Raw genomic sequence first — 24,983 nt, 5'->3', positions numbered from 1 at the left:
GAATATTTGAGTGGTAACTTACCCCATGTTGACAGAAATATGAAGGAATATGGAGTTTGAACATGACATCTTGTCTTTACGAAGGATCCAAAACTGCCGGTAGATGCGCGTACCGCGTAAGTGATCATTCAGGATTACGATCGCAGACCTTCCCTCGTTCATTATCTTCGATGTTCTAGCCTTTCATTTTAATTCATATCCAAAATTCCCTAAATTCACCATTTTTTAGGAAATAAGGAGCAAATACTGATACACGAATTAGCTTTTGGTGATAGATGTGAATTTTATCATTCCTCAGAAGCAAACTTGCAAAATTATTTCAGATCGAATGCGAGCTTTGGCTTCGCATCGCTGCGATGACGTAGCCAGGTCAGCTTATGATTTGGATCCTTCATGTGTAAAAATTACTGCCATTTTGTCGACTCTGGTCAATATTAGAGAAATTTGGTTTATTACATGTACCTGATTATTTGGTAAATAACTTACAAATTATTGTAACACGGATCCCATATTTTGGAAAGTGATATTTGTCGAGATGATAAGATATTTGCGACGTCAAACTAGCACAAAATCTATGGAGTGTACAAGTTCAGCACTTAGTGCTCACCGTAGCTTCCTCCGCATAGTGTTTCCCACGACGTCCGCATTAAGTGTATATAAGCAGGAACATTTTTCAGATCAGGAGGAGACTCCTGGAGTCCTACTTCAGGTAACGAGCTACTATCTGCTCACTCCTCAACCCTCTAGTTTAACTATAAACTTTCCTCTTCCCCTACCTCACATATGTAGAGGAGACTTGTAGTTCTAGTCCAAGTAACGAGCTACTCTGTGCTCACTCCTCAACACACTAGCATAACTATAAACTTTCTTCCCTCCCTCCCCCATATATGTAGAGGAGACTCTTGGAGTTCTGCTCCAGATATCGAGCAAACTGATTGCTCGCTCCTCAACACACCAACTACAACCCCCCCCCCCCCCTTGTGTCCCTATGTACAATTTGAACTTATGCTTTGTATCTTCTGGCAAATTACAATTCTACTAGAATATAAGAGACATGCTTTATATTAGTTTCAGGAGATCTTAGGGATTCTGGCGAGTCATTAACTAAGTGGAAACAGAAGAACTTAGGCACACGTACAAATCAAACGAAATGTATGGAGGATTCTGTATTAGAGTTTACGAATTGGTTTAATAGGCATGCATGAATAACTTGAAGATAGCTTTCATTATTTCAAGTGTTTATTAGTCCCATACACGTGAATGAGTATGTAACAGTGGCAATCTTGTTGGAACTTTGTAAAAGAAAGATTGAACTTTGATTTTTGTTTTTGTTGAACTTGAAATCAGAGTACTACAACCTTGTGTCTTTCTTTGTTTCTGTGTACGACTCACTTGACTTAGTTTCTATTTTCACACACCACACAACCCATACACAACATACATACCTACTACTACTACTACTACTACTACTACTACTACTGTAACTACTACTACTACTACTACTACTACACACACACACACACACACACACACACACACACACAACACACACACACACACACACAACACGTATATTCCTCTCCTTGAATATTCCATCTTCCCTCCACGGTCATATACTTTGACCTAAGAACTCATCCCCACCGAGACTATTAGTTTCCGAAAGGTCAATTAACTCTGTATGTTTTTACCGCTCGGACATTTGGGCTTAACACCTAGCCCACAGAGTTGATCAATCTTTCCGGACAACACACACAACATCTACGTTACTGATACATCTCGGTTATATTTTATTCTGTGGTGGTGGCGACAGTGCTTCCTCGACGAACAACAAACAACAATTAAGAAGGGCGTTATACACACACACACACACACCAGCCCAGGCCGCCACAATAGCAATTCAGTAACACAATGTGGTCGTGGTTACTTTGTGCTAATTTATACATGTAACAAGCTATGCATTCTAAAAGAGTATTTGAATTGTTCCTTTAAGTCAGTCTTCTGTATTGATGATTATTTGTCAATTAGTGGTTTTTGTGAAGATTCAGATAGTGTACAATATATACAATATACATACTGGTATATTCATACTGTGGATGTAGATATATGTACCTATGAAAAAGTCAAAGTAAGGGTGCAGGAAAAATTGGTCTGACGTTTCGGTCGAAGAACTTCTAGTCAAAATCATATCATGGACACACAATATATAGGTACATGTATATAATATCTATATACAAGGCCATGGCTGACATACATAAACAAACACAGCTGCTGGAGAGCATGTGTGATGAAGGGCGAAGCTTGAAAGTGCAAAAGTTTGCAACACAGCTTCTTCCTTGGTGTAATTTTGGCTTATTTTATGTATACAAAATCACACAGATCAAACAACTTCATACATAAATGTGCGCAACATGAACTTCATGAAACGATGAAAAAACTATTAATAAGGACAGCATGGGAAAAAAAAAAGAATACTGAATGTGTCCATGTAATTTGGATTGGCAGAAGTTTGTTTGATAGTGATTATATGTTAATGAATATTGTAAGTAATGCAGTACAGCAATAGCATGTTTGCCGTTTTTGAATTTCACACTGTTACATGTTAGACTAGTAGGGCCTATGTGCTACAACTTGTAGTACTTCATTGTTTTTTTACGATCAGTACGCCGACATAAATACAATTAGACTTGAATTTCAACGTTTACTCAGTGCATTTCTCCATCTAACAAGAAAGTCATGGCTCATGATCACATGTCCTAGTTGATGCTGGTTATAAGCTCAGGCAAAAACAGCTGTCGGGTTATGCCAGTGCAGTGGTTATCATTGTTTGATATGAAGCTGGATAGTTAGCAAACTGAAGAGGTTGATTCGGTGATCATATCTGGTCAACACAGTGACCCGTTCTTACAAAGTACTTGAAAAAAAAACAACCTTTAACAGCAGTCATGCACATGCACAAATCACCGCATCGATCTGACGCTCTGGTGTAGTGGTGGTACGCCAATGCCGACCCCTGTTTGAAACAAGCAAGCGCGGTCTCAGAAAACTTCATTTTATTTCAGCTATAAATACACGTAATTGTTCAAATTTATCAGCTGAATAAGTGGTACATGTAATGCATTTTTGCTGGGAACAGACATGTAAAAAAAAAATTTTTTTAAATAGCCAAACCAAGACGGGACACTCGCACGATCTCGAAATAACCACACTCGTGGTAATCGTGCACTACCAACACTAATATGTACATGTAGGACAATGTGGAAACTGAGCTATGAGCACTGTGTACTCTGAGCGGTACAGAGACTCCAACTCTCCCGTTTTCGACGGAAGATCTCCCGCCGAAAACCCATTTTTGCAAAATCTTCCGTTCTCCCGCTTGAGATTTAATTTCTACCGCCCTGGATCTGTTCCTCCAGCTTGAAATGATTTCTTACTTATTGCCATTACTATGTTGAAAAATAAGCCTTAGATAGCATGGGAGAGCATCTCTAGAGCTGTCTAGAGAAGATTTTGAAAGATATAGTATTATAACAAACACATGAATTTCTAGATCCTCTTCAGTTTGCTTATCAGAATAAAAGAAGTGTTGATGATGCTATCATGTACTTCCTTCATATAATCTACAAACATTTGGAGCAAATAGGAACATAATTATGTTAGAGTGCTTTTTGTTGACTTTTCCTCAGCCTTTCACTCAATTGTTGACCATTTTTTGGTTCACAAACTGCAATATGATATGGAGGTCAATCCTCTATTGTGTTCATGGATATGTGATTTTATAACAAACAGAACACAAAGGGTACATTTTGGTGACTGTTTATCACATCCCCGAATTTTAAATACAGGAGCCCCACAGGGATGCGTGTTATCACCTATGTTATTCACATTGTTAACTAGTGATTTTATCTGCCTATCTACCTCAAACTGTCATGTAATTAAATATGCAGACGATATTTGCATTATTGGTCTCATCACAAATAATGATGAAACTGCTTATTAACAGATACGGTAGATAAGTTTGTTACATGGAGTTCAAAAGCATCTTTAGTATTAAATACTAAGAAGATCCAAGAAATGATCTTTGATTTCTGGAAAAGTTCTAGAACACAACATGCATCTTTGTGCATAGCTGGTGATCCTATTGAACAAGTTGCAGAGTATAAATATCTCTGTACTGTTATTGACAATAAGCTGAGCTGGCATAGTAATACTAGCAGATTGCAGTCTAAGGGGAACCAGTGTTTGTATTTCTTAAGAAAATTAAATTCTTTTAATGTGAGGAAAAAACACTGTTTCTTTTTTACCAAAGTGTCATTCAGTCAGTAACTTGCTTTTGCTGCTTAGCATGGTTCCATAGCCTAACGGCTAGGCTATGGAACCTGTTCCTAGCCTAACGGCTAGGAACAGGGCCAAGCTGGAGAGGATTGTAAGGCATGCGAGTAAAGTGATGGGAGTCTCTGCCAGCTGTTTGGAAGATGTGGCGGAGAGGGCTGTCATTACAAAACTGCAGGCCATGAAAGATCCATCCCACCCCTTATATGGGGAGGTGGTTTTCAACAGGTCTGGTCGGATAAGGCTTCCTAGGCTGCGGACTGATAGGTTGAAACGGTCATTCTTACCAAGTGCAATGATGCTCTATAACAGTAAATTTATTAGGTGAGGGTGGATAATGTTTGTCATGTTTGGTATTCAACAGCTTCAATTGGTAAACAATGTTTGACTCTTCATTGCACAGTTGAAGGGTAATGTACCAATGTGTGGAATTAGTGTGGCGATATACGGTAATTATTTGGAGATAAATTGTATGCTAATAAAGCAGCAAGATGACACTGTTTTCTCAACATTTGTAACATTATATAGTGATAGCATTTTTACACATGTACATACGGCATACACACATGAACACATACACACAAATACATACATATACAAACACACAACAGACTTTCATACACACACATACACACACCCACACATATAGATGCACCCATACTCACTGACACACAATTATTTGGTTGGAACAAGTTAAGGCGGTACATGAGAATATAATCATTACACGTTTTGCTACTTTTTATTTTTATCACACTGCTAGAACATGTGTATTGCATATATCATGTATTGATGGAGTGTTGGGTGGGTGGGGTCCCGAGCCATGTGTGCTTTTTATTTTCATTAACTGAGTTTACTGAGATAAATTGCTGAAGCCAGAATCTCTTCGAACAATCACACATGTACATGTGCAGGGACCAAGTGCAATATTTCAATTATTAGAATACGTGTACTCGATGTATTTTGTTTAGTGTTAAGTTACTTGCCTTTCAGTTATGTATACATATATATTCATTTTCCTTTATATGTGGAATTTTGAAATGGAGACTGTTGAGAGAATTTTTATGTCTTAGTGCATAATAAATGACTTGACTTCAAAAAAATCGGGGTTGATTTTGCAAATGTGCAGTATAATATAATGGCTCTCTCTACCCTTCAAGCTAAACAGAAGGCCGTTCTAACCCTTTCCCACAATCGACTCGGAGAAATACAAATACCTCAAAAGATATATCAGCTCTTTCCACCAAAATACATACGGAGGATGATATATCCATATTCAATACATGTGTTGCTGGACAAAATGGTATTTTTATAGAAGTCACTGAGGTGATGTCCAAATAGGATTATAGGCACAGGTGGGATGGACATTGACTGTGGTCATCAGAGGTATCCCGGAAGACTTAATACAACTGACCAAATCACCAACACACACACATAACCACAAACACACACAAATGCAGATGGACACATAAAAATGCACATGTACTATTAAAAGTGAAACAGCATTACACACAAGCTTACAACTATTAGCTTTCAACAAAGCTGAGTTCTTATACATAAGTCTTATATGTCTTACACTCATCTTTCTTTCTTTTTTTATATATCCCAAAACTTTGCAACTTACAGACCAGAAACACACAACATCCTTTCAATCTCACACTAGAAAACATTTACACTTACTGTCTGTCTATATCCTTCAAATCATAATTATTGCATATTGCCAACTCTCTTTTCATAAATATGTGTTCTTTCAGTTGACAGAAAATAAATATCACACCACGTACATCATTAGTACTATTTGATTGTCACTAATAACAGAACACATCAGTGTCTACTGACCTGAGCAATGAGCACCAACAGTGTGTTTCTGTTAATACTATCTTACAGCAACCTGTCATCCACGTACAAAAATAGAGAAATCTGATGGGTACCTCATTAAGTACAAATTGCACAATTAGTACGAGTCACTGGAAGAGCGTGTTCAGGAGTGGAATGTACGGTGAGATGTTAATCCATATAGTCTTGCCTCCAGATACCTCAATTAACTGCAAAGAAAGCACACACACAAAAAAGAATAGAGAAACAGGTGTCTCTTTGCCACAGTTTTGTCAAGTTGTTCAAATTAAATCTATTTCAAATATATCAGGTACATAAAGATTCACTGGATGATGAATCATTGATAGAACACATTAGGGAAGTTTGTGGAAAAATTGGATAATCTATTAAAAAGTTATGAATGTTTAAAGTTTTGGGCCAATTATGACAATAAGATGAATAGCATTACCATTAGCATGTAGCCAATGTCATAGAAGACCTTGTATCTCAAAATTTGGTGAAAATGACTCTTTTGTATTAATGGTCAGATAATCAGTTAAGTGATGTCCTGTCCAAATCCTTACTGTCTTACCCCCAAAATGAAGCCCCAGAGCATATCAAAGGAAAGGCTATTCCATTTAATATAGTGCTGTAACTTGGCTTCCATTTTTTTTTGCTCTCCTGAACATTTGACATTTTGAAGACACAAGGTCTTGTCGCCCCCCCCCCACCACAACATATATTTGTACAAGTATAAAACTCTATACTATGGGCATGTGTGCATCATTTGAGGAATGTTCCACTCTCAAAATAAATCTTGTGAAAAGGTTGTAATTTTAGGACCCCCCAAAAAAAACAACAACAACAAACAAACAAACCACTAATTAGCAGTCATAATCCTCCTATCATCATTGTTTAACATCTGCTTTCCCACATATTTGTCATTTCAGATGTTTCATCCTTGAATGGTCTTTTTCCAGGCTGCCCAAATCAGTATGAGATATGAAATACCGACCAGTTTGACTTGATTTGTCTGCCTGGTTAGCTGTGAAATGGACGGTGCCCACTGCCACACATATTTACATCAGCAAGTCTTCAAATGACATTGAACGAACCTTCTGCTGCCTGGACCGGTTGATCGGAGCGCTGAAGACAAAGCCGTCGGGACAAGCGCTGGGATGACCGTAGCTTGCGGCCACCCCCAGTGTCCATTCATCCGAATTTTCAGTCCTGGCACACGCTGAAGGCAATTTGGTTGAGCAAGTCAAAGAAGTGTACCATCTGTAATCAACTCCACTGAAAAGAGACAAAGAACAACATAAAATACAAATAAAATCACACCAAGTTAGATAGAATACAACCTATCAAAATATTTTCCTGTCATAGCACATCAATTTTCAATGTTTTTGACCAACCAAGCTGGATACGATACAACCTTTACAAAAGTTTTCCTGTCACAACACATTATCAATATCATAATATTCTTGACCCAGACGATTGACCAGGCTATGTAAACACAAGGTTTGGGAGAGGTAAGGAAGATGTTTCGGCTAAAAAAGGGTCAAGGTGGTGTGACAGCTCGCCTATTTATAGTATTTTGTTTAGCCTGTCATAGTTGTAGATTTATAGTTTATCAAGCATATGACTGAAGGGATTCTTCCTTTGGTTACTTTTTAGCTGGACTTAACTCAGCAAAGTCAATACACATTTCAAGAACCCTTCCAAGAAACTAGATATTAAAAAAATATCTATCTATCTATCTATCTATCTATCTATCTATTATCTATCCATCTATCTATCTATTTTTTTTCCCCATCACCATTCAAGCACGATGTTAAGGAATAAATTGGCATATGATTGAAAAAAACAAAACAACAAAAACCCAACCTAATTGTATATGCTTGAGCAAAACCAAACTAGTCACTGCTGGAGTACGGTACTGTTTACACCACATATTTAGCAAGTTTGATTTTTTTTTTTTTTTTGCGAATTGGGATCCCTACAATTTTGCGAGTGGTTAAATTCATGATCACAGAGTACAGTAATGAACACAGAAATGCACATGTGCAAGTCACATTCTTGTTGGGATCGGAGTTAATATTTACTAAATCGTGTTGATAAATTCACAGTTTGCACCCAACTCACAAAATTTGCAAAATTAAAAACCCCACGTGATATATGTATATATATATATATATATATATATATATATATATAGTACTATACAGGCCTGGTAAAGGTTACACTCTGTTACACATTTGTGAAGTTTGTCAGTGTGCCTGAGAATGGATATGTCCATACAGATAACTTTCTTGATGCAAAGTATGCCACACTAAGATTGATTTCACACAATTTGAAGATATTTCAAAAGTGTGTCTCACCTGAGGAAGACACAAGAAGCCTTGGAAAGTGGTCCGCTTGGCTGGCCCTCCGCCCATGTCCACACAGCTGTACGAAGGAGCATGGGACTAACCTGGTCAGCTGCTGGGTACTGGACACTGAGTGGGGTAAAAGAGAGATGGGTGTCTGAATTTGGTAAACTGATCACAGTGTAAGCAGCATATCAAAACAAGACAGTGGTACATTGTTCTGTGGGATAAAATCATGGCAGTAAACTTATATACAAAAAGAGCTTGCTGATAGATGTATCTACATGTAAATCAATGTATGATTTATTACAGTGAAAACCTAGATAGGGAGCAGATGATCATAGAATAACCTGTCATGGTTCGTCTGTTTGAATTTTTGTTGAGACTGCCACTTTTGTTGATTTCAGGAAAAAGCACACACCCAAAATGTGCATATAATGGATGGATATCAACAAATAGTGTGGAATTTGTACAAAACGAAAAGTTGGAATTCACATACCACTGAACTGTTTTTGCAACATGTGGTTGATGATGAGCTGTAAACAAACCATATGGAGTTGAACTCTGTTTATTGGTAGGCAACATGTGAAGAAATATCCCTTGTGAGGATGTTTTTTTTCTCTCTCTCTCTCTGTCATGCATGATCCATAGTCGTCCTTCCAAGTATAGAGAAAACACAAGCATGCACGCAGGCAGACTTACCCACATTTCATGAACTCGGTAAAATCCAAGATCACCCCAGTTTGTTTTGGTCCATTCCACAATGGCCTGATTGAGGAGAAAAAAAAAATATTATTGGAATGAGCTGTCTCACTGACATTGTAAAATCATCTTTCCTTAATAATTTCTTTGGAGCATGAACACAGTGTAGAATGCACAAAAAAATATTATCGTGGTGAATATCACAAGGGGATGTGTTCTTTGCTCACAAAATTTGGACTCATTCATGACCTTCCTGTCTCAGACTGCAAGTCAAGGCTTCTGTTTTCTTTTTGTATGAGGAATCTGAAATGGTATGGCATTATCATCTGGGTTCATACAACAACAGCAGCAACAACAGCAAAAGCAGCAGCAGCAACATCAACAACAGCAGCAGCAGCAGCAACAGCAACAACAGCAACAACAACGACAAAAAAATGTGAGATTTTAGAATCCTTTCATTGGCAGAATAGACTAAATTTGCTATGTCCTTGTTTATCGTGGAACACACAGCCACTTGCTATTATCACTGAAAACCTAGATATGTTGGCACTGCTGTGAAAGGGTAATAATTTCTGTGACTTACAGTACTGATATTTCTGATAAACATGCAAGCAAAAACACATCCTATTGTGAAAGTCACATCAAGGGTAGCTTGGGATCAAGGAGAACTTACCCATAATTTGTGCTATCACAGTAGAACCTCAGGGGAGATGGGACATGAAATCCTCCACATTCTGGGTAAGGGGTGAACTGTAGCATTAAGGGGAAACCATGGCAACAGAAATCATGAGATGTGAGAGGAGATCAAACATCATGGAGAATATTCTCTTCTGTGAAAACACTGCCTTATGAAAACATTCATATAAAAGCAACACACAATGTGATTGCTTAAATTTCTGTAGTGTTTTTATGATAACAAACACACAATGAAAGACAGCTGTATAGCTGCTGACTCACTTTGTAACTGCTGACAATATAACCTGGATGAATATGAGCAAAGAAAATTGCTAGCAGCGTGAAGTGTCCCACCTGCAAGTGTTAGCTGAATAACGTCTACACGGTAGGTCGTATGTCGAACAAAAATGAGACTTTCAATTTATTGTTAAATATGATGTCGGCTATTACACATTCTGAACTTGTAATGAATGACAATTGATTTGCTGGTCTTATTCTTCTTCACACTTACAGGTTCAGCGCCAAGGAAGAAAGAAATCTGAATCTCGTTTCCAGTGCAACAAGAGGATGTAATAACAGAAGAAAAATCAAGTGCCAATCTGGAAAGGTACTTGGTTTAACCAGAGCAATGTGAGTCTGTGCCGCAGTCTTCTTCTTGTGTTTTGTTTCATTCACAAACTACCATATACCAGAGTGGTTCACAAGACTTCCATCTCCTCCGGAGATTCTACAGCAGAAAGTGAGCACGGTGAAGCAAATGTAAAGACGGCTGCGGATACTCCTTCCACTTCAACTTCTTCAACTCCTTCTACATCAAGTTCATCTTCTTCCATATCTTTATCTGCATCAACTTCGGTTTCTGTAGCAGCATCAACTTCTTCGAGTAGCTCTAGCTCTAGATCTACATCTAAAAGAGTTGTCACAAAGAGCACGGAGACTGTCAGTGACTGCTACGACTACTGCAGAGAGGTGTGTCAGTGGGCCGTGCTCAACAAGCTTCAGTGCAACTCGCCCATTGGAGGACCAGGCAAAGTGGTCGAGATTGACGAATCGAAATTTGGAAAGCGCAAGACAAGTACAACAGAGGGAGATCAGTTGATGGACAGTGGGTATTTGGGGGGATTTGTAGGGATACCAAAGGACTCTTCCTTGTTCCATTACCGGACAAGAGGGATCGAGCGACGCTAGAACCACTCATCATCAAGCATCATCATTCACTACATTTTGTCGATCCCGTTTGAAAGAAACACACAAACATCGAAGGACTGTCGGACAACAAGAGGGATCGAGCGATGCTAGAACCACTCATCATCAAGCACATTAAACCTAGAACTACTATCGTCAGTGACTGTTGGAAGGCATACAACCAACTAGGAACACAAGGATTTCACCATCTAACCGTTAATCATTCACATTTTTGTCGATCCCGTTTCACAGCAACACATGAACAACATCGAAGGACTGTGGTGGCAAATCAAGCGTCAACTATCTGAAATGCACATCTGCAGAGATAAGTTGGGGCTTCACCTCATCCAATATATGTGGAGGCAGTACCACAGAGGAGAGGATCTCTTCACCACCTTTCTTGCTGATGCAGCTGAACTGTACCCTCCCAAGGAGTACACGACCGAACCTGGTAAGTTCGTTATATTGTATTTCTCTCAACTAATTTAGTTATAAATACACATAACTTTACAAATTTATAAGTGCTCAGATATTTTTTTTTTCCAATTTTAGTGGGGGGTACATATGGAAGTCTAGCCTACCTTTATAACAGCTGACAATAAAATATACTCAACAAGGTTACGCTCCTTCAACTTGTGGTGAGAACTAATTTTCATTACCGGTATTTACCAAAATAAATTTCTATACAGGTACCAGTATAAAATATGTCTGAGTTTGTGAAATCATGTGCAGGCTATCTCGATTACAAGCAAGCTCATTTGTAGGCAAAGTGCATGTTCTGTGCATAACTATTGGGATGTTGTTGTTCCATTCCCTAGCATGATGCACTGTAAAGACCCTACCCATATTGAAATGAGACACACCGAGCACTGCTATGCTGTGGTGCACAAACATTGTCGATTCCACGGGATCAATACCACAACTGAATGACAAACTCACCTTGTTCCTGATGGCTTCTGTCCAGTATCCATTTTGAATGAAGAATCCTCCATGGGTGTAATCCCCATTGGTTGCAATTAAGACTGTTTTCTTCATCTGTGAAAGGAGAATTGAATTCCACAAGACCCTTAATATGATTGACAGATGTTAGGTGAAGGATTCGGGTGGTATAATTTCAGTGAATAATTAAGGACATATACAAATAGAAAGTATATGAGCCTTTATTTATTACTTTACAAGGTCTGTTATGGTAGCACCCTTTGCACTTCACAAGAACAGTCTCCCTTTCAAAACCTGTTGTTCCCCTTCTGTCCTACTGTTCATTTGCATGATTCTTGAAGTAACATTAATTTCACATATACTCATGTTATTATGATCATGACTATTTCTATAAGTTGAGAACAGAATGTTCCTACAGTAAATCCTTATTTTGTCAATAACTACATATTCACACAAATATATCTATGTAATGGTAAACAAGGTTAATTTGTGCATTTATTTTTCCATCACAAGAATAAATTTTGCCTCTTCTTTAAATCAGTTAGATCATAAAAAGATCTTAATATCAAATCATGTTAGATTTCCAGTTCAAAACTAATAAAAATCATTATTATACTAGGTTTATTAATATTGCTGTTGCATGTTATATCATAATACGTATATTTACATAATGCTGAATTTTATTTTAATGTCATACTTCTTTTTTTTTTTCCCGGATCAATGCGCTTAAATATTATATAAATATTATTATTATTATTATTATTATTACTGAAAACAGCAAAGTCTAAAATGTCATATATCTAGTATACTTATAATATACATGAGACTATGTCATAGAATGGGTGATTTCAAGTTTGATGCAACTGGTGTTAGTGTTATCTTAAATATTTTATTGTTCCTGTAGCTGGTGTTGGGCCAGCTGGGTCTGGTGTTGAATGTTGTCTGTTGACCCTGAGCTACACATCCCAAAAGATTCTGTGCCTATCTCACCTGTTTCATTTCTCTTAGAGTCGGCCATCTTCCAAGACTCTTCAGATCATCAGGGGTGAAGACTCTGTCCCCCAGATAATCCCTGATTGGACCATTGATTAGGTCATCATGGCCCTTGGTGTGATATTTACCATCCTGGGAAAAAAAAATATAGAAGGAATTAAGATCTTAATGACAAGAAAAAAAAAATCTCTCTTAGATCCACCCAATTAAAGGTCTATGATTTTATTAGAATCAACCGAGATGAGAGTAAGCTGAAACTGGGATTACTTGGTATTGGTTACTGTAAAACCAGAAATGTTTGTGTGCGTTTTAATTTCGCGAGAGCCAAGATTAGCAAAATTAAAATGTACATGAAAGTTCCACTCTACACTAAATGCATTAGAATGCCAGTGGCAATTTATGAAAATATCATGTCACGAAAAAGGCCGTCGGCTTCAATTCACAAAAATTTAATGCTGTGAAAATATCTTATTTTGCAGTACACTGATGAGGGAGTTGATAGATGCCATTTACGTTTAATACATGTATAATGTATTAAAGATAATAAAAAGTTTTGGTACCTCAAAAGTTTCCCTGAATTTCCTTGTCTTGGTTTGTGTTTCACGTTAAAGTACGTTGTCTGTGAGAATTACTCGCCCCAAAGTGCTCTCATGTCTTAGTAATCATGCAATAATGGTTTCGTACCAGAGCCGTCGCCGTACGGCGTCGATAAATATTGTACGAAACCACTGACTGCGACCAGCAGCGTGCAGCCCATTGTACGCATAGCTAACTGCGACCAGCAGCCCCATACGCATAGCGTAACGGGGCTTCGCATTGTAGCATTCAGGATCATGACAGAATTAGTATCGCGGGTAAATGGCAACTTAAAATCCAAAAATTTCTTCGATTTGAAGACTTACCAATTAAGTTGAAGTATTGAAAACAGGCTTCGAACAACGTTTGGTTCTGCCAATAGTCCCTTTCTTTTCGAATGATGACTGAATGTGACTCGGTCAAGAGGACCTTGGGAGAGCTACTACACTGACTACTACGGCCAGTGCATGCGCACACAAACATCTTATCCGTTGATGGATTTGAAATTGGTGCGCATGTGATGTGTTCGCATGCACTGGCTGTAGTGTTCAGTGTATGGTAGCTCTCCCAAGGTCCTCTCGACCGAGTCACATTCAGTCATCAATTCGAACAGAAAGGGACTATAGGCAGAACCAAACGTTGCCCGAAGCATGTTTTCAATACTTCACCTTAATTGGTAAGTCTTCAAATTGAAGAATTTTTGGGATTTCAAGTTGACATTTATCCTGCGATACTAAATCTGTCATGATCCTGAATGCTACAATGCGAAGCCCGATTACGCTATGCGTATGGGACTGCTGGTCACTATGCGTATGGGGCTGCTGGTCGCAGTTAATTGCATGATTACTAAGACATGAGAGCACTTTGGGGCGAGTAAGTCTCACAGTGTTAGTTATATGAAAGGTACTTTAACCTGAAACACAAACTAAGACAAGGAAATTCAAGGAAACTTTTGAGGTACCAAAACTTTTTATTATCTTTAATATATAGTAACGGGATATTATCTCACCTCAAGATATAAACGAATCACCTTTCCATCATTCTCCGGTCGATGAACCCACTCTCCTATCTCTTTCATGCCATCTTCAAACAACCTGTCCACTGGTCCACAAACTAAATGGCTCATGCGTATCTTGGAGGAAAAAGAATTCACAAACAAAATGTAGCATAAATCAGCTGATGATTATAATGATGAAACAGGATCTATATATCGCCATTTATCTGCAGAAACATTCAAAGGCACCAAAAAAAAAAAATAAAAAAAAACTGAAAAAGCTGAAACTTGCCAATGCTGTGAATTCACAGCCAGGCTTAATTGCAATCCATTGAAAGGAGCTGTTGTGGCTCTGTGCATAAGACATTAAACTATCAATCTGAGGCTCATGGTTCAAGTCCCATGGCTGCAGGGGTGGTGCTCCTAAGCAAGGCTCTTTCTTTTCCTTGCCTAGTCCTTTCAAGAAGACTTGCGCCATCAGTCCAATGCTTACCTTCTTGCTCACAGCCATTCACTGCTTTCCTAGCAGCCACAATGAAGGGATGGTATAGTTCTGGTTGAGAAGGGGTTTCAGGTTTTAACTTTTTGTGAGATGATTAAAAATCTGTTATATGAAATATTAAAGAGCATACAATTCTAAGACAAACAAGGAAAAGTAGAAATTACGCGGTGCGTAATATATGTCCCCGCCGGAAGTAGCATTTTGTAGCAAAATGTGCAATATACGTTAAAAATCAAGGTCAAAGGTCAAAGAAGTCAAAGGTCAAAATTCTGTGTAGAAGTTTTGAAGCCCTCACCTAGTGCCATCACATAAAGCAAACAGAATCGAAATTGGGTTAGAAATGGCGAAGGAGTAGCATTTTGTAGCAAAATGTACAATATAGGTCAAAAATCAAGGTCAAAGGTCAAAAAAGGCAAAGGTCAAAATTCTGCGTAGAAGTTTTGAAGCCCTCACCTAGTGCCATCACATAAAGCAAACGGAATCGAAATCGGGTTAGAAATGGCGAAGGAGTAGCATTTTGTAGCAAAATGTACAATATAGGTCAAAAATCAAGGTCAAAGGTCAAAGAAATCAAAGGTCAAAATTCTGTGAAGAAGTTTTGAAGCCCTCACCTAGTGCCATCACATAAAGCAAACGGAATCGAAATCGGGTTAGAAATGGCGAAGGAGTAGCATTTTGTAGCAAAATGTACAATATAGGTCAAAGGTCAAGGTCAAAGGTCACAACTGAAATTCTGTGTAGAAGTTTCAAAGCTCCCATGTAGTGCTATCATATTAAGCAAAAAGAATCAAAATTGGCTCATAAATGACAGAGAAGTAGCAAATTGAACATTTTGATCACACATGGACACACACACGGACGGACGGACGCACAGACACACACACGTACGGAGCCCGTTTCATAGTCCCCTGCTCGAACTCGTTCGGCGGGGACAATTAAAGGCCTATTTGATGAAAGTCAGTTTGCAATGGCTGAAATTGCTAAAAACAAAGAGGTCCTAATAAAAGATGGGTTCGAACTTTTATAAGGACCTCTTTGTTTTACTTTGTGTTTAGATATTTCAACCATTTTTTAAAACTGGTTTTCGTCAATAAACTTTCAATTCCTCTTAGAATTATATGCTCCTTAATGTTTCACATAAGAGGTTTCTAATTATAATATCCCCCAAAAATAAAATCTGACTCCCATCTTGACCAAAATTTTATCATCCCTTGAAGTAAATCAATCATATTACAAATCATAATACCATTTTTTAAAATCAATTTCTTTGACTGAATTTGATCATGAAGTTTGCAGAGCTTAATTGAAACCTCAACGAGTGCATGGACACATTACATGCTTGCACAATGTTTTGCAGATAATGTTAAGTTCTGTTTCGTCATCATTTTAAATACAGAGTATGACTTCATATATTTGAAGGTGATTTTGATAGACTCCACATGAGCTTGCATGAGTTTAATGCCACTGGCTGTACAGAATCATGTTAAGATGTGACTTTGGAAAGAGTTGCCTTAAAGAGGGAGAACTCTTACCCTTTATGGAACATTCTCCTACCTTCTTAAAGCACCACCATACATCAATCTCCAGTGCCCTGATGCCCATATTGAGCATGTCTGTAAAGCTGAACTCCTGATTGGCCAAATCCAAACAGTCTCTACTGTAGGGCGGGGGCCAGGGGCAGTTGTCTGCAACTGGACATTCGGTAAAGGCAAGATGGATGGTGACTTTCATGATCCTGTAACTCAGCAAAGTTAGTAGAATGTGCTTGGCCTAAGACAGTCCTTTTTGATTACGGTAGAGTGATTATCATACCATCAAATACTAAGGAGCTAAGGTTAACATCTTTATACAGACTATGAATAGAAACCTCTCTTTTTCCTAATATCAGTCAATCATTTCATGCTAATTGAGCTAATGAAGATAGCATTTGTTCAATTTGTGTTTTTAATAAGCTTTTGCCAAAGGTATACTGGGAATTGCTTGCCTTGTCATTACTCCATATTCTCCTGGAGTATAACCAAAACATTTTTTTTTTCCCCTGAAGAATTTAAGATTAAATCATACTTGGTCATTTTGAGTCCACGAAGGTCAATTGTGTCACTGTCATGTGACTCATATAGCTATATATCACCATGTTCAGATGTTGCAAAGTGTTTCCATTACTCTGACAGTTGTAAATAAATCTGAGACATATCTTATTGCTATTTATATTAACAAACCTGCAGTCATTTGTGACTTTAAATGCAGGCATCTGTAAACTTATGCATTTTATTTCTTAATGGTGCATTTACATTATGTTAATTGATAAAAACGTCTCAAGGGATAGTTTTTACAGCAAACAATGTTTATATAATCATCTATTTAAACTTACCTCCATATGAGTCTGCTCTATTGTTATATGCATTGTGTGCCTGTAGAGAGAGATATTGATAAATTGTGATATTGAATTGTGATAATGAAAACATAAGCACACAGCATATGAGTTGTGCTTGATAAACACGAAAATAGACACAAAGTACTTTTTGTGTGCAAACCAATTAGAGACTGGTGAGCTGATGACATCATCAAAGCAGATGATTGCTGTATATCTTTTCTATTTCAAGTTAGAGTTTTTTTTTTTTAATTTCTACCATTTTGGACATCTGATTAACTTCTTTATGAACATGAAGTAGAACTGCACTTGAATAACCACTTTAATATGGCAGATATATATCACTTTGAGCACCATGACATGATGCAACAACACTATGCATAAAACACAATACCCATTTTCACAAATTCATATACTGCATATGCCAAATATTTTGCGAGTTTTTTTTTCTTGCAAATTTCGCTAGTCGGGTGCTATTCATTAATTTAAAAAGATGCGAACAAATCAACTCCAATCCCAACATGAATGTGATGTGCACACATACATTTCTCTGTTCAGTACTGTACTCCACAGTTGCGAATGTAACCACTCTCAAAATTGTCGGGAAGTCCCAATTTGCGAAAAATTAGACTCGCTAAATATATGGTGCATGCAGTAGTCAGTAGTTTGAGTCATTCAAGTGATTACATTGAGTGTTATGAAGAATAGCATGAGAAATACAGGTTGATTCCATATATGCATCTTAGAATGCTATCTACTCACAGCAGGCATCTGAACCATGCTGAACGGCTCATCAATCTGTATCAAAGGAAGATAAAAAAGAAATGAAACATGTTAAATTGGTAATGATTTCAGAGGCTGGCTCAAGTTTCTGTACATACATCAGTTTATGTCCCACACACAACTGCATCAGAGGTTATCATTGATAACATACGTTTAGTACAGATATCCTACATGTATTTCAGCAGGGAAAACATTGCTCCTACACCCCTAAGCTTCGGAATTGACATATTATTTTTTAACTCAATTCATTCAGTTACAACTACCACCCAACAATTCAAAAGTTTCAGACTCTGAGCAAAAGCAGGGTCCTACCTATTGTAAGTAGCTTTTCATGATAGTGGTGAAATAAAAGGGATGAATCACTGACAGTTACATGTTAAAAAGCAATGCAAGAAGGTTTAAAAGTCATATATTTGCCATTTAAGTGAAAGAAAAAACCCACCTGATATATCACCTCTTCTTTCTATTCCATTCATCATTTGTTCTTTATGCCTCTATGAATGACTTAGTTTCTTTCATTATCAATTACTAGTACCATGAAATCAGTGGAAACATTTACACACCCTCCCACACATTAATGTACACATAAATTCAATGCTGACTGGAGTGAATACACCAGCTTATTTGGCACAAATGATTGAAAAAAAATACAGGTGACTGTAGAATACACTGTTGCTTAATCTGAATTAATACTTCTTTACTATTGATTCCTATGCCTCATAATTATGTGCACATTTCAGATGTATTTTCTGGAAGTAAAAAGATGTGTCTTAGCATTGCTAGATATCCATTGTGGGTCTAAAGAATAGCAAGGCGCAATCACCATGGTTTACATCTGAAAAGCACCCATACATACACACACAAACACACACATAAACACACTATATGTAAACTCAAGCACAAAAATACACACTTTCATATCCACACACACAATTATATAAAGGCACACACACACACACACACACACACACACACAATTATATAAAGACACACACACGCACACACACATACACACATGCAATGCAACACAAATGCACACACTCACATGCCATCACATGCACACACACAAGCATACTGGTCCAGAAATCTGCTTTTCTCACTTTACCTGCAGTATTTGTTGAGTCTCCAGCGAATAACTCAGCCATGGATCTACTGGTACATGACCTTTGACACATCGCCCATATGCCGAACACTTCATGTATGAAAAAACAAGAAAAAGAAAATGATTAAATGAGTTCCCAGTTTACGCTGATCGTCAAATTGATTGTGCAAATGAGTATGGTTTTCACATGGCTTCAGTTCACTGAAGTAACCTAAAAATGAGCTTGTTCTCAAAATTAATGTGCTTTTGTGCTATTCTTAATTTAAAAACAAAAAAAAACAAGACAAACTAGATAATGCCTCCAGTACCACTTCGTGGCGGAGGCATAAAAAGCACTCAGAGAACACAGACCTTCACCAAGCAGCTCATTTCCATGGGGTCCATACAAGCATGTTGAAAATTGCCCAATTCCCCCATACAGTCTACCAAAGTCTTTTGTTTATGTCATCAGCTTCCAACTGCGCAGCGCCTGCCCAAGCAAAGCATGCGCTTTTTAATTTTAAGTGCGCGCATGTAAACCTCATATATGCACAGTTTGAACTCTCAAGTTCATTGACCCGCTCTGCCAAAAAATGAAAAAAAAAAATCCTTCAAAAATTGATAAGAATTCCGGGATCACTACCAATAGTTAATCATCTGTTCATTGTGTCCTTATCAATTTTTCCTGGAAGTTTCATCCAAATCTGTCTACAATTTTTTGAGTAATTTTGCACACAAATAAACCAATGCTGATGAAAACATAACTTCCTTCCTTGGCAGAGGTAACAACAAAGAATGAAAAAAACTAGATATATCGCTACGGCTACTGATATGCCTCCGCCATAATGCATGGTTCTCCTAATAGGTCTATAGTACAATGTCTTGACAATGTGTGATGACAGTTTCACACAATTGGCAAAATATTGAAATGACAGGTTTGACACAAATGTGCTGAATGTTCACTTTCCTAGAACTAGGTTCAATTGGATGAATGATTAAAATGTCAGAGTGCAGGTATTTGGGGAACTGATGATTTTTACTTGGCTTTTGACCCTTTTATAAGTTTATGCATTGAGTAATTTTCAAGGTATTGAGGAAAAGTATAATTTCAGTATCAAATGGGAAAATAGCATTATCTAAACCTGGCCTTTGACCTTTGACCTCACAGTTCCAAAGAGAATCACTGTTAGGTTGAACATGCATAAATATGTAAGTTTCATGATGATACCTTGAGTTACTTTCGAGATATGGAGGAAAAAGTGCAATTTAGCACTTTCACTTGACCTTTTACCTTTTGACCTTTGACCTTTTGGCAAGAAACTTCCCCAAAAATATATATTGGGTAATACATGCCATACATCAAGTTAAAAAAAAAAAAACCTTCAGGCTTATTGCATTTTAAGGAAAGTAGTGATATTTTGAGAAGTTGACCTTGACCTTTGACCCCCCTGACCTGTGACCCATGACCCCTAACTTCCCTAGATAATCACTGCCCATCGGTACAAGCATATATACTAAGTTCCATGAAGATACCTTGAACCATTTGCGAGATATGGAGAAAAACATGAAATTTCATTTTTTCCCCCCACAAAATAACCTGTGACCTTTGACCTTTGACCCTGTGACCCTAAAATCCACACAAAGTATTATCCCCCAAGGATATACCCTCATACCAAGTTTGATGTAAAACCACCTCACGGTTCTTGAGATATCGACAAAAACAAAACGGGACGGACGGACGTACGTATACGGACGGACGGACGGACGGACGGACGACCCGAAAACATAATGCCTCCGGTCACTTCGTTGCGGAGGCATAAAAAGTGAATTGATAAGTTGTACACATCATCCTATTTTGAAACCCTCCCAAGTCAAGGTAACTTCACCAACGTCTATTAAACCAAAAACTGTCAAAAGTGAAAAAAATTGACACAAGGGTTTACCTCAACTGTCGAAAGTGAAAAAATTTAACAGGGTTTACCTTTTTGTGCAAGTACAGAACTCATTCACAGGTTTTAAAAACATCAAAGACATTAAATCACCTCCAAAGTGTGCAGAGAATGATTCTATAGGCATTTACTCAACAGACGCAGCACAAAGTGTACACTTTGCAGATACACAGATCTCATCTTTCCCTCAGTTCTCGAGTGCACTTTTTAATACAATGATCATACAATTGTAGCTGATCATAGCATGGGGTAGCTATCCTCATGTTTGTTAATGAAGGTGAATACTCTGATATCTGATATTTCATTTCCAAACAGACTTGTTCCAAGTCACTGATTGTATAGTTTCTATTTTTCTTATGTATGTAATGGTTCGAGGAAGAAGGATACAGGTTTACAAGCATCACTTCCAGTCAGGTATCAGGTGCCAAAACATTATGGTGAACATCAAATGAACAATTTCACGGTTCACATTAACAGCATACAATAGACGTCAGCAGGTCCATTAACAGGCTGATAATTGAATTGGAGCACTGATAACACACACTTTTCTATGGCAGTTGGTATCATTCTCCTCCGAGGTACAGTGGGAACAACCAAACTTCAGTGACACAAATCAAGTTCTTATTTTGCAGCTAACCATGAAGTGGAGCGGCAGCAGGAGCAAACTCAAGAAACTCTCAGCTTCCTTACAAGCTGCCTCATCCCTCGTTGACTGCCCGCTGTCTTCTGCCACTCCCGAGAAGCTTCCAGAAGCAAACTTACTTCACATCAAAACCGATTACTGTATCCCTACACTTCAATCTACTATGGATGCTGTGAGTTCACAAATATACACATGTATGCACATAGCTATGCTTAAATGTGCTGTATCCTAACATAACGCTTCCACTCACAAGCTACATTTTCTTTCTGCTGATGTACATTTCAGTGCACAGGCACTACACCTGTCTGCAGTGAATAATATATGCCAAATTCTTACACTTAGACATGGTTCAATTTGCATCCGTACCAGACAAGACGGTATGCAGAAATGTACACAACCAACAAGGCAACCCTGGGCACATACCAAGAGTGCCAAACCTGCCACCAAAAACAACAACAACAACAACAACAACAACAACAACAACAACAACAACAAATCACACCACTACACTTAAAGAATGTAGCACAAGAAGAACATTTACCTTGGTGCATTTTGCTTCTCTGCTCAGTTTGTCACAGGCCTGATCATCATTCCCTTTGATTTCTGAAATAAAATTGGGCAAGCAAAGCTAGAGCAAAGAATATGCTGAACATGCCCAATGTAATTCCATTTGGTATCAAATAAATCAATTCGTAAGGAGTGTACATCTTCACATTACATTCGTTCTGAATCTACTGAATGCATCATTTTAAGGGAAACTAACACTTAAACCCAGTATCAATGTGGATTGAGAGAAGTCAGCAATATTGGTAGAACACATTATTGAAAGTTTGACGAAAATCGGACAATCGACTCAAAAGTTTATAGCAAGAATTCTTTTAAAGTTTTGGTGCTGTCATCACTGCATAAGAAGGCTAGTTACTACAGTTCATGACGTCACTATAGACAACAATATATAGAAAATATAAAGAAAATGTCACAATTTTTCACATTTCTTGCATAATGAAAGAGCATTTTGATTTACATGTACCTCTTTCAACAACAGGTGGAAATGACATTACCCTTAACAGCTATTAGTAAGTTGATGGCATAGTTTGTGGAATTCTCCTTAATACTTCCTCGATATTATATTGCCATCCATAATTGTAATGTTCTATAGTGCTACAGATATATATAGTAAGGCAAGGTGTATATAAACACTGGAGAGAGCCGTCCAGCTTGACTGTAGAATTGTATGTGATGACAACTTTACTGCAAGTGAGACCACACTTCTGAAAATAGCCAACATGGAAAGTGAACAGTAGTCCTTCAAGGGCAGTGCTGTAAAAGTGGATATTTTGTGAGAGTAATTTTTCACCCTCAGCCAGGTCAGATGAGGTTAGCATGTGTTTAATTCCAGGGAATCAAGACATCAACTACTAGAGCATATGACTAGCAAAAATATTTGCATGCTTTTATTTTTGTGCTAGTTTCTGGTTGCGCTAAATGCACGAAAATTTCCACTTTATGTGGCCAGAACCGAGCTTACTGATACTGGACATCTGGACATAATAGGAAGACTAGTCTTACAACTAGTCTCATTGAAATAACAATGTCATGAACTGTTGTAGTCTTCTTATCCAGCTAGACACTGAAACTTGAATCGACTGTCAGATTTTCCTCAAACTTTCAGTGATGTATTCTACTATATTGTTGCTTTCTCCTGATGTACATTAATATTTGGGTTTTGGTTCTTTAATTCTTGCACAGATCTGATAGATGATAGAGAATTAGAGAACACTTTGATAGTATCAAATACATATATAATTGATATCATTGCTGCTCACTCATAGCTTCTCCAATTTCAGTAGTCATTCCTGTATGAAAATTATTAAACTGAATTCAGATCCACGTGGGTGAAACTACCATGTTAACTTTTGTGAGATCCCTGTATGTCGAGCTTTATTTCAAACACTGAAATGGCACACCTTCAAAAAGTACAGTGTATCATGATTACAACATTTTGATCATGTTTACACTGAGAAGCTTTACTCCAACAACTAGTACCTACCTAGTTTATGCAAAGTGGATTTGACAGTTCGATTAGCTGCTAGGTTGAGGGTGGCTTCCATGTGGGCCATATGGGTGGCAGCATTGCCATCTTCAGTTGACAGAAAAATGTTGTATCTGACCATGTTTGTGTGGTTCACTGGGTTGATGTCTTGAATGCCCCTGAGTTGATAAGTAGTCTGCCATGAACACATGCACACACAAAAAAAAGGCACAATTAGAATCAATGGGAAAGCTATACATGTGTACACAATACATACCTGGTTATCAAAGCACATCCCCTTGTCGAAGCTCATTCACAATACAGTGCATTCCCCCCCCCCCAAAAAAAAAAACAAACAAACAAACAAACAAACAAAAACACCCTAAAACAAAGGCTTATTGTGGAGAAGCATTTGGGCATATGATTGAAAAAAAAAAAGAAGTTAAAAATGACTTTTGAATGTTTAAAAAAAATGACTCTTGAGTACCACAAAATTCAATGTTCAAATTAATTGCTGCATTTTTTTTTCTTAAACACTCTGCACACCAGAAAAGTAAAGAGACGAATGCTTCTTAGTCCCAGAAAAACAACAACAACAAAACAACAGAACCCTAAACTAAAGGCTCATTGGCTTTTGGTTTAGTTTCTGAACATATCAGAAAGAGAAAGGAATACACACTTATTGGCTTATTTATTCTTTAAACAATGGTTTATGGCCCCAAATCTTCAACATGACCACCTGTCCTAGTATAGCAAAGTCCACATCACCTCTGCATGTCAGCAACAGAATACCTCATCATCAATCAATGCATCTTATTTGTGTATCATTCGAAAGGATATTTGTCCAAATCTATTGTGAACATTTGTTTTAATCATACAACCCAGTGATTTGGTACTATATGCTTTTGTTTTTAAGTGTCATAAGATGTGTCCATCTCTTTCCTTTCCAGTTGTGCTCGGTTTCAAAGCCAACAGGTGCCAAATGGTTTTTGACATAAAATTTCCAACGTAATAGTACTCAGAAATGCATGAATAGATCAGCTTGCTT

At 37.7% G+C, this 24,983-nt stretch overlaps 1 protein-coding gene across 1 annotated transcript; it reads right to left on the bottom strand.

The window, feature by feature from the left end:
* Positions 1-6,220: 6,220 nt before the first annotated feature.
* On the bottom strand, positions 6,221-24,077 carry LOC139744559 (uncharacterized). Its single transcript, XM_071654992.1, has 14 exons — positions 23,954-24,077; positions 22,445-22,506; positions 19,336-19,422; positions 18,210-18,245; positions 17,448-17,487; positions 16,631-16,767; positions 14,590-14,712; positions 13,002-13,136; positions 12,012-12,107; positions 9,886-9,962; positions 9,213-9,278; positions 8,523-8,639; positions 7,257-7,437; positions 6,221-6,371 (listed from the first exon to the last, which is right to left on the bottom strand). Exons 1-14 carry the CDS (start codon positions 24,075-24,077, stop codon positions 6,291-6,293), a joined length of 1,362 nt encoding a protein of 453 aa, XP_071511093.1. The 3' UTR covers positions 6,221-6,290.
* Between the last annotated feature and the right edge of the window lie 906 nt (positions 24,078-24,983).

Source organism: Diadema antillarum, unplaced genomic scaffold, assembly GCF_040938485.1.
Source record: "Diadema antillarum isolate AM-2024a unplaced genomic scaffold, OU_Dant_1.0 seq00001189_RagTag, whole genome shotgun sequence".
Classification (NCBI taxonomy): Eukaryota; Metazoa; Echinodermata; class Echinoidea; order Diadematoida; family Diadematidae; genus Diadema; species Diadema antillarum.
The sequence above is the reverse complement of the archived record's forward strand: the minus strand, read 5'-3'. Positions and strand labels throughout refer to the sequence as shown.

Excerpts from the sequence above, each read along its gene's own strand:
- LOC139744559 (XM_071654992.1), bottom strand. The coding sequence starts at position 24,077 with ATGGTCAGATACAACATTTTTCTGTCAACTGAAGATGGCAATGCTGCC. Across the intron at positions 17,488-18,209 it reads GCATGGTTCAGATGCCTGCT|GCACACAATGCATATAACAA; the intron begins GTGAGTAGATAG and ends CTCTCTCTACAG. Across the intron at positions 8,640-9,212 it reads ACCGAGTTCATGAAATGTGG|TGTCCAGTACCCAGCAGCTG; the intron begins GTAAGTCTGCCT and ends TACCCCACTCAG.